At 46.3% G+C, this 10,971-nt stretch overlaps 1 protein-coding gene across 1 annotated transcript in view; it reads right to left on the bottom strand.

Moving 5' to 3' along the window:
- Positions 1-969: 969 nt before the first annotated feature.
- Positions 970-10,971, bottom strand: part of GALNT17 (polypeptide N-acetylgalactosaminyltransferase 17) — a 597,097-nt gene continuing 587,095 nt past the window's right edge. Inside the window, exons 10-11 of the mRNA XM_023218655.2 lie at positions 3,578-3,745; positions 970-2,567 (exon numbers count right to left, since the gene is read on the bottom strand). Coding sequence (XP_023074423.1) covers positions 2,439-2,567; positions 3,578-3,745 — 297 coding nt within the window. The 3' untranslated portion in view covers positions 970-2,438. The remainder of the gene's footprint in view (positions 2,568-3,577; positions 3,746-10,971) is intronic.

The following is a 10,971-nucleotide window of genomic DNA, read 5'->3' as shown; positions in this document are numbered from 1 at the left end:
CCACCACCTTGCCTGGCTAATTTTTTGCATTTTTAGTAGAGACGGGGTTTCTACTAAACCAGGATGGTCTCGATCTCCTGACCTCGTGATCCACCCGCCTCGGCCTCCCAAAGAGCTGGGATTACAGGCTTGACCACCGTGCCCGGCCTGCATTTTTTTTTTTTTAAATTAGCTGGATGCAGTGGCTCACACCTGAAATCCCAGCACTTTGAGAGGCGAAAGTAGGAAGATCTCTTGAGGCTAGGAGTTCAGGCCCAGCCTGGGCAATGCAGCAAGATTCCATCTCTACAAAAATATTTTGTAAAAAATTAGCCATGCACGGTGATGTATACCTGTAGTCTCAGTTACTCAGAAGGCTGAGGTGGGAGGATCACTTGAGGCTAGGAATTCAAGATCAGCATGGCAAGAACCTGTTTCTCAAAAATCGGCCAGGTCTAGTGGCCTGTGCCTATGGTTCCAGTTACTCAGAAGGCTGAGGTGAATGGATTGCTTGAGGCCAGGAGTTTGAAATCAATCTGGGCAATATAGCAAGACCCCTCTCTGCATTTTTTTTTAATTAGCTGGATGCAGTGGCTCACACTTGAAATCTTAGCACTTTGAGAGGCGAAGGTGGGAAGATCTCTTGAGGCTAGGCGTTCAGGCCCAGCCTGGGCAATGCAGCAAGATTCCATCTCTACAAAAATATTTTGTAAAAAATTAGCCAGGCACGGTGGTGTGTACCTGTAGTCTCAGTTACTCAGGAGGGTAAGGTGGGAGGATCATTTGAGCCCAGGAGTTTGAGGCTGCAGTGGGTCATGACTGCACCACTGCACTCCAGCCTGGGCAACAGAGCAAGACCCCATCTCATAAATAAATAGTTAAATAAATAACACTAAACCCTCAAAGCCAAGTAAGCTCTCCCCTCGCGTCTCCATCACTCCCTTCCCCACCTCCAGTTCTGGAGAAATCAAGACACAAAGGAGGCCGTCCTGGGAAGTGCTATTAACATGTATTTATTCCACAAGGTGGGAGATGGGGTGAGGAGATGGTCACCAATAAGATGTCACCAAATGAGACACTGTGAATCCCACACAGGGCAAGGGGGCAGCTACAGGGTTCAGCTCTGGGCAGGGCTTCTCCAGGGACAGCGTGGGGAAAAGAGATGGGGACTGGGAGATGGGACAGCCTCCCATCGGGGGCACCCCACAGGGCAGGGCTGAGACACATCCTTCCGGCCAGTGACATGGGGCCAAACCCACACCCTTCTCATCCCTCGTCCCCATCCAGGCGAGTAATGAAGCAGCAAGCCCAAGGCCACACAGCTAGGTCAGCATCGTCGCACGCTCTGGAACGCACAGCCAGACACACACACACACACACACACACACTGCCACACACAGCACACAGGCACACACACGCTCGTGCATGCACACGCGTTCATATATTAACTCTGATTTATATGTGCACCCTAACCAGAGGGCAATCGAAAAAAAATTAATACTCTTCAGAGAGGAAACGACTGCCTTCTCCTCTGCCAGCCAGCAGAGCGTGGGGTGAAATGAGGTGAGCCAAAAGCATCTTCGAGGGTCCTGGCAGCCTTTGCTTCAGCCCTTAGGTTCTGGATGGAGGAACGGTGCTGCTCCCCGGTGGCAGCCTCCGGGAGTCAGGACTTCCTGGTCCTTGACCTAGCTCCATCCTGCGGGGCCCTCGCAGCTGAGACCCTGTTGCAGGCTTGGCCTATTTCTGTCTCTGGCTTCCTCTAGACACAGGCAAGAGAGCTGGCCCAAGCACACTGATAAGAGCCTAGTGCCCAGGTGATTAGGAGAGAAAGCATCAGCTCCATCCAGGTCATCTCGGGAGGGGCCAAAACAGTCAAGAGCTGCAGTACCCAAAGCCACCATGGTGGGAAGGGTTAGTGGCCGCGGCTGCCTTGGGGCATGAACAGGCAGGTGTCATGTGGGCAGAAGTAACCTCGGAGGAAACAGTGCCTGGTTCTCGCTGCCTCCTTTTAGGGCGGGGAGCTAGAACGTGGCTGAAACCCCCGCTGCCTCCCGCTGTGTTGATGGCTGGAGTTCAGCAGCTGCTGCTGCAAGATGAGACACAGGAGGGGACCCTGCCAGTCCCAGATCCTGATTCTGGGATGGGAGATGTGGAGGAGAACTGGACAGTCTTGCTGCTCAGTACCAGGTTCACATCAGAGGCTGCGGAAGACAGCTCTTGGTTTCCCAGAGAAGGGGTTGGGGGGCTTTTCCAGGCTGCAGGAAACTTGTGGGCAGCTGAATGCCTGAGGGGGGACAGAGTCTCCATCCGGGGTCCTTGTGCTGCCCTGGAGAAGCCCTGGGGGGCCCATCGAGTACTTGCCAGCCCCTTGCTGTCTCTCCACCAGGGCGGCTGGTCCAGAGGTCAGAGGGAGCAGCCATGTCCTGGGGGCCAGGCTCCAGTGCCCCAGCTCCCTCCCTCTACTTGATGGAGTTCTTAATGGTCCACCTCTGACCTGTGCAGCTGCGGAGGATGAGGTCGATACCAGCCAGGCCCCGGTTCTCCACCTCCAGGCAGCGTCCTGTGCCCTTGTTCATGATGGCTCCGTTCTGGGAGGGGGCAAAATCGAGAAGAGAGGATAAGAGAGACAGGAGAGAGAGAGGGAGACAGAGACAGTGAGAGATACAGAGAGAGGAGAAAGAGAGACAGGAGAGACAAAATGACAAAGAGACAAAGAAAAAGAGAGAAGAGAAAGAGAGACAGAGAAAGGTACAGAGAAGACAGAGAGAAAGAGGACAGAGAAAAAGAGGTGAGAGAGAGAGGAGAAAGAGAGAAGATAGAGACAGAAGAGAAAGAGACAAGAGAGCGAAAGAGACAGAGAAAGAGACAAAGAGAAGACAAAGAAACGGAGGAGGGGTAGAAAAAGAGGGAAGAGAGAGAAGAGAGAGGAGAGAGAAAAAGAGAAAGATAAAGGGGAGAGAGAAAGAAAAAAGAGGAGAGGAGATGGGAAGAGAGAACATAGGAGATCGGAGAGAAGAGAGGAGAGACAAGGGAGAGAAGACAGGGAGAGGGAGAGAGTAACAGAAGGAGAGAGTGAGGCTTAACCATCGTGGCGCCTGGCACAGACCTTCTTGCAGGGAATCAATTCCACCAAAATTCTTTGCATGGGGCTGGGGCAGGGAAGCATGAGGACCTCCTCTGGGGACTCTGAAGTCAGAACCTAAATAAGCTTCACCCGGTTTGAGTATCTGAATCAGGTGAGGAGCACTGGTGGGGGATGAGGTCGGGATGGGAAGTTTCCTGGGATATTCTTGGTCTAATGGTCTCAACCCCACTGGCTGTGGGTACTTAGTGGATTTCAAGGAAGTCCCCCCTCACTCCTCTCTCAGGATTGATCAGAGCTCAACCAGCCTAGCACTGATGTAGGAATCAGAAATGCTACTCCATGCAGAAACTCCACAGCTGCCCCCAGGAAGTGCTTGGGGTCCACAAGCCCAGCCCGGGGCAGGGAGACCTGGGTTCAGGGTTGCTCTTTGCCGGGGACCCCTGGGGAAGCTGGATTCCCCTCTGTGGTCTGCAGCCTCTGCAGGACCGCTGGCCCTGTCCGTACAGCACTCACCTGGATGAAGTTCCAGCGCTTGTACAGGCTGCTCTTGACCTTGTCGCAGTCCAGGAGCTGGGGCAGCCGACTCTTAGAGTTATCCACCAGGCAGCGGGTGTCAGGGAGGAGTGTGGTGGTCCCCAGGGCGCCCAAGTGCAGGAAGCCTTCCTTGGTGTAGCGGGCAAGCTGTCGAGAGACCAGAGCAGCAGGCGAATGGGAGTGGGAGGCAGGAGTGAGACCATGGGAGGAAGCGGGGCTTAGGTCTGCCGGCGTCAGCCCTGCTGTCTGTCAATACTACAGTCCTGGCCACCATCCCAGTCTGTCACTCACACCGTACGCTCAGCTCACAGGAGAGCCCTATTCCAGAAAGCCTCCCGGGCTTCCTGAGCCTGGATACAGAGTCCCCAGGGCAACTCTGATCTTTTTTCCTTTTTTCTTTTTTTTTGAGATGGAGTCTCACTCTGTTGCCCAGGCTGGAGTGCAGTGGCGTGATCTCAGCTCACTGCCACCTCTGCTTCCCGAGTTCAAGCGATTCTCCTGCCTCACCCTCCTGAGTACGTGGGATTACAGGCGCGCACCACCACGCTTGGCTAATTTTTGTATTTTTAGTAGAGACGGGATTTCACCATGTTGGTCAGGCTGGTCTCGAACTCCTGACCTCGTGATCTGCCCACCTTGGCCTCTCAAAGTGCCAGGATGACAGGCGTGAGCCACCGCACCTGGCCCTGATCTTTTTTCTAAGCATATCCTCAGGCAGTGTTTTAGGACCTAGTCTTCTATTCAGCAACGTTGGGAAGAAGGAATAGATGAAGAAGCTGGATGTCTAATCTCTAAATGGCTCTACTTTCAGCTGGCTGGGCCACCTTGAACAAGTCACTTAACCTCTCTGAGTCTCCATTTCCTCCTCACTTATCGAGAGGGATTGACTAAATCTACCCTGGTGAAAAAGGCTCAAAGAAGCCATTCACTGAAGAAGAAAGAGACATTAAACAGTACTCAACCTCATAGGTACGAAAAGAAACAAAAATCTAAAATAATGAAATACCACATTTTATGAAAGAGAGTAGGCCAGGCTCAGTGGCTCACGCCTGTGATCCCAGCACTTTGGGAGGCTGAGGTAGGCGGATCACTTGAAGCCAGGAGTTCGAGACCAGTCTGGCCAACACGGCCAAACTCCGTCTCTTCTAAAACTACAAAAATCAGCCGGGCGTGGTGGTGCACAACTATAATCCAAGCTATTCAGGAGCCTGAGGCAGCAGAATTGCTTGAACCTGGGGGTGCGGAGGCTACAGTGAGCCGAGATCGTGCCACTGCACTCCAGCATGGGCAACAGAGTGAGGCTGTCTCAAAAAAAAAAAACACAAACAAAAACCAAACAAAAACAAAAACAAAACAAAAAACAAAAAAACTCCCAAAAAACTGAAACTAAAATCAGAGATTATTCACATTTTGGTGACTTACGTCTAAGATGGTCCCTCCCGCTATTGGGCTGGAGGGAGGGTAGATTACTACAACCTTTCAAAAAGGAAATTTCTAAATATATGCTTTGTGCTTTTAAAATGTTCATGGCCTTTGATTCAATTAATCCACTTTTACGCACAAAGGACAAGACACTTCTCATAAGAAGACATACAAGTAGTCAGAACACATGTGAAAAAATGCTCATCATCACTAATCATCAGAGACATGCAAATCAAAACCACAATGAGATACCATCTCACACCAGCAAGAATGGCTACTATTGAAAAGCCAAAAAATAACAGATGTTGGTGAGGCTGCAGAGAAGAAGGAATGCTTATACACTATTGGCGGGAATGTAGATTAGTTCATCCACTGTGGAAAGAAGTTTGGAGACTTATCAAAGAACTAAAAGTATAACTACTGTTTGACCTGCAATCCTATTACCGGGTATCGACCCAAAGGAAAAGACATCATTCTACCAAAAAGACAAATGCACTTACATGTTCATTGCAGCACTATTCACAATAGCAAAGATATGCAATCAACCTACGTGCCCATAAATGGTGAATTGGATGAAGAAAATGTGGTACCTATACACAATGGAATACGGTACAGCCATGAACAAGAACAGCATCATGTCTTTTGTAGAAACATAGATGCAGCTGGAGGCCATTATCCTAAGAGAATTAATGCAGAATCAGAAAACCAAATACTGCATGTTCTCACTTGTGAGTGGGAGTTAAACATTGGGTATTCATGGACATGAAGATGGAAATTACAGACACTGGGAATGCCAAAAGGAGGGAGGGAGAAAGGAAGGCAAGAGTTGAAAAACTATCTATTGGGTATTAGGCTCACTACCTGGGTGACGATTTCAAGCATACCCCAAACCTCAGCATCCTGCAATATACCCTTGTTAAAAACCTGTATATGTACCCCCTGAATCAAATAAAAATATAAATTAAAAAGAATCAATTTTTAGAACTCCATGATATGGTTTGGCTGTGTCCCCACCCAAATCTCATCTTGAATTGCAGCTCCCATAATCCTCACGTGTTGTGGGAGGGACCTGGTGGGAGGTAATTGAATCATGAAGCCAGGTTTTTCCCATGCTGTTCTTGTGATAATGAATAAGTCTCATGAGATCTGATAGTTTTATAAAGGACAGTTCCTCTGTACACACTCCCTTGCCTGCCACCATATAAGGCATGCTTTTGCTCCTCCCTCACCTTCTGACATGATTATGAGGCCTCCTCAGCTATGTAAAACTGTGAGTCCATTAAACCTCTTTTTCTTTATAAATTACCCAGTCTTGGGTATGTCTTTATTAACAGCATGAGACTGGACTAATACACTCTAGCAGGAGGAAATAATCAGAATTGCAAACAAAAATTCATGGGTAGGGTATTTATTGCAACAGAATTTATAATAAAGAGCAGAGCAAAAATATCATAAGTGGGCAACAAAATCCTAGTGCTTGCTTTATGCTCTATGTACAACAACAAAGGCTGGATGATTATGGTAGGTTGCAAAACCGACCCCATCATCCACTATTCCTTCTATACACCCATGGCAAGATGGCTTTGAAGCAATTTCCATCAAGAAGTGGAATCTATTTCACTATCCCTTGAATACTGGTTGGTCCTGTGACTTGCTTTGGACAATGGAATGGAGCAGAAGTGAGGCTGTGCCTGTTCCTAGACTAGACTTTTAGCCTTGTATGCATCCTTTCAGTCTCTTGGAACAGTAAGCCCAGGCTGGCCTGTTTGAGGATGAGAGTCATGTGGTCCAATCAGTTGCCAGTTAGCCACCAGTTAACCAAATGGATGAGGCCAACCTGGATGAGGCAGCCCTCAGCCAACCTGCCAGTTGCTGATAGGAGATGCAGGAATGAATCCAGTTAGATCAGCCAAGCCTGGTCCAGATCATAGAATCATCCAGCTGACCTGTAGATTCGTGAGCAATAAAAATATGCATATTGTTTTAAGCCACTACGTTGTGGGGTAGTTGTTATGCAGCAATTCCTAACTGATACAGGGAAGGTGTTGCCTGGCAACCGTTCCCACAACACGGCCCATACTAGGCTAGCAGCCTTGCCTCTGCTGCCTTCACTGTCCTGGGGAAGGAAAATTATATTGTTTAAGGATCATATTCTAAAATTTAAAAAAATGCATTCACCCATCTTTCACACTCCTGAGAAGGAGGGGCTGTGCCTAATTAATTTCCTTTCTGACTAGCAGCAAATCACAGACCAAGTGCTCAAAACGTGTTTGGGGTTGAGCACATAAATGTGGTGAATGGCATCATTTAAAAACGTGACCACATCTACACAGCTGTTGCCTAATAAATTTTTTAAAAAAACACTCTGCATCATTTCTAACCATTGTAAAGAGAATAAATAATGCAATTTTCACAACAACTCTGCAAGATATGTTTTATTATTATTTACATTTTGTAGATGAGGAAACTGAGGCATGAAGACATCTGGTCCGCTGACTGGGTGCTGGCCGCTTTCTTTTGGTCCTCAAATACCTGATGGTTGGCTGCCATGGCCCAGCAGCTGAGCAGCAGAAGAGCCCCTCCCAGATTGCCAGGGGAACCCCGCCTCCTCCAGAGAGCTTGAGCATATTCTGCCCAGGAATGAAATAAGTAGCTCTGCTCAGGGACAGGAGTGGCTCTTTTCTGGCAGAAAAGATTCTCTGCATGGGGTTCTCATTTCTTGGTGAAAGCTACTCAGAAGCTCTTGGCTCTGATCCCAAAAGGAGGGCCTGGTTGCTCTCCTTGAACAAGGAACAGGGAGTTTATTAAGTGCCCTTGAGAGAGATGTGGTTAACGTGTGCTTTAAACCCCAATTAGTTCCAAATCAAAGTAATTGTTAGAGGCAAAATGGTAAGAAAATCAGCAGCCCTCCCTCCCCCTCCCTAAACAATGTCTCCCTGAATATATTTAAATTCTCCAAATGCAAAGTGATGAATGACAGCAAGCTGCCTTTATGTTCAGGGAAAAGATATACACAGCTGCTTACTAAAATTATGAATCAATCTATTATCCAGCAGGCAGATGAGCAGCACTAAGAACATTAATTAACTGAGCATATCTGTGACCCAGATGTTTAAAGAGGGAAGCTAAATGCCACTGGGAGTTAGAGGTTCTCCTTTCTGAGGTCTGTTAGGGAATGAAACTATCAGACCTAGAATACTAGGACCTGCAGAGGCCACACGGCAGTCCTAAGCCATGCAGGCATGCAGGGTAGGCTGGGGCAGGCGAGGAGGGCCCTGGATGGGATTTCCTTTCTAGGGGAAGGTATTTATCACACCGAAATTACTAGGTCATGTGCATAGGTTCTGCTGGTCTGGCCAAGGGACCAATACTTGCCTCCTTTTCTGAGAAAGTTAGAAGCCAGTACTGTGGTCTGAAGGATGATGGGGCTAAAGTTAGGCAAACAGATCTCACATCCACTTTTCTACCATGAGGCAGGTGGGCAGTGAACCCTTGGATCTGCTGTCAACCAAATGTCCCAAGTTTGCCCCAGTCCTGAACCAGCAGCTTCTGTGATGTTGTCTACCTACCATGACTCCTCATCCCTCATGCTGTCTCCTTGAGGATCTCATCTTCCTGTCCTCTGCACATTCAACAGGTTTTCCTGCCTCTAAGTCTTTGTCTAGGTGTGTTTCTCTGCCTAGAAATGCTACTGATTGGCCTTCCTCTAGAATATTCTGGCTTCAACTTTCCTAGGCTTCAGTGTGATTCTCTCTTACGCACAGTGTCTTCCAGCCCCTAGACCTCTCCTTTCAGGTCTTTGGAGCAACTAGATGACTGTGCTGCTCTCATGTGTCTCTTCAAAGTGTGGTCTCCTCATCTTGACCATTCTGTTTATTCATTTTCAAGCTGATAGACATTTGGGTTGTTTCCACTTTTTGGCTATTATGAATAATGCTGCTGTGGATATTCATGTACAATTTTCATACAAACATATGTTTTCAATTCTCTGAGGTATACACCTAAGAGTAGAATTACTCATCCTTGGGCCATATGGTAACTCTATGTTTAACTTTCTAAGGAACTGCCAAACTGTTTTCCAAAGCAGCTGCACCATTTTACACTCCCACCAGCAATGAACCAGGGTTTCAATTTCTCCACATCCTGGCCAACTCATGTTATTGTCTGCTTTTTTTGATTCTAGCTATCCTAGTGAGTGTGAAGTGGCCACTGTGGTTTTGATTTGCATTTCTCTAATGACTAAAGATGTTGAGGATCTTTTCATTTGCTTATTGACCATTTTATATTTTCTTAAAAAAAATCTATTCAAATCTTTTGACCATTAAAAAAGGTCATTATTTTTGGGTTATAAGAGTTCTTTACATATTCTGGATACTAAGACATTTTTCTGACATATGATTTACAAATATTTTCTCCCATTCTATGGGTTGTTTTTCATGTGCTTGATAATGTCCTTTGAAGTATAAAAGTTTTTATTTTTGGTAAAATACAAAGTAGCTATTTTTTCTTTGGTTATTTGTGTTTTTGAAGTCATATGTAAGAAACCATTGCAAAATCCAAGGTCATGAAGATTTACCTCTATGTTTTATATGAATGTTATAGTTTCATCTTATATTTAGGTCATTGGGGCCCTTTGAATTTTTTTCTATATAGTATAAGATAGGGGTCCCAATTCACTCTTTTTCATGTGGATGTCTGTGTCCCAGCACCATTGCTGAAAAGACTATTCTTTCCCTATTGAATTGTCTTGTCACTCTTGTCAAAAATCAATGGACTATAAATGTGAGGGTTTGTTTCTAGACTCTAAATGTGATTCCTTTGATCTCCATGTCTATCTTTGTGCCATACTATACTGCTTTGATTATTATAGCTTTGTAGTAAGTCTTAGAACTGGGAAGTGTGAGTCTTGCAACTTTGTTCTTTTTCAATACTGTTCTGGCTATTCTGTGTCCCTTGATTCCATATGTAGTTTAGGATTAACTTTTCCATTTCTGCAAAAAAAAAAAAAAAAAAAGGCAGTTGGCATTTTGAAAGGGATTGCATTGAATCTTTAGATCAATTTAGGAAGAACTGCCATCTTAACACTCTTAAGTCCTCTAATCCATGAACACAGGATATCTTTTTTAGTTAGATCTTTATTTCAATAATGTTTTGTCATTCCAGTGTACCTGTCTTGCGGTTTTTTGGCTAAATTTATTCCTAAGCATTTAATCCTTTTTGATGCTATTGTAAATGGTTTTTTGTCCTCTTAATTCCCTTCTCAGAATGTTTGTTGCCAGTGCAAGCAGTGTGTTTAATTCACCTCTGTGATCACACCAGTCACCCAGGTACCTCATGGTCACTCTGGAAAGCAGGTTTTGCAAGTCTCCTCGGTCTTTGCTTTCACGGGGCCAGGCACAGGTGCCAACTGACTACACCCACTGGATACCTGTGTTCCAACTGTGCCTGGGCCCTTCCTCATCTTTGCATTCGCCTCATGTGACTCTCTGTCAGCCAACACCCCTCCCATCCCTGCCAGAGTCTGGATTTTTAAAAATGTGTCCTTCCTCCTCAATCTCCTGTCCTGGTGTCCCGGGCCCTCACTGCCTTCAGAGAATATTACTTCCCATTTTGTTGAAAAGTTGTCTCTCTTACTTCTCAAAAACCTGTCTTCCTTCACTCACATTTCCTTCAGTCTCTGACCCTGTCCCCACTCTGTAGGTACCCTAAGCCATTACTCGCTCCTTTCTTTCATTTCTTCAATCAAGCTACAAATATAACCAGATCTTTATGTCTCTAGCCACAGCTCTATTTATCTCTTAATTTGAATTTCCTCTCTCTCATACCTTTCATGCCTTGCAACCTAACTTCTGCCATTGTTACTTCATTGAAATTACCCTTTTAAAGGTCATCAGGTGATATGGTTTGAATGTTTGTCCCCACCAAATATCAGGTTGAAATGTGATTGCCGG

The sequence above is a fragment of the Piliocolobus tephrosceles genome, chromosome 8 (assembly GCF_002776525.5).
Source record: "Piliocolobus tephrosceles isolate RC106 chromosome 8, ASM277652v3, whole genome shotgun sequence".
Lineage (NCBI taxonomy): Eukaryota > Metazoa > Chordata > Mammalia > Primates > Cercopithecidae > Piliocolobus > Piliocolobus tephrosceles.
Note: the sequence above shows the minus strand (reverse complement) of the source record. Positions and strands in the feature narration are given on the sequence as shown.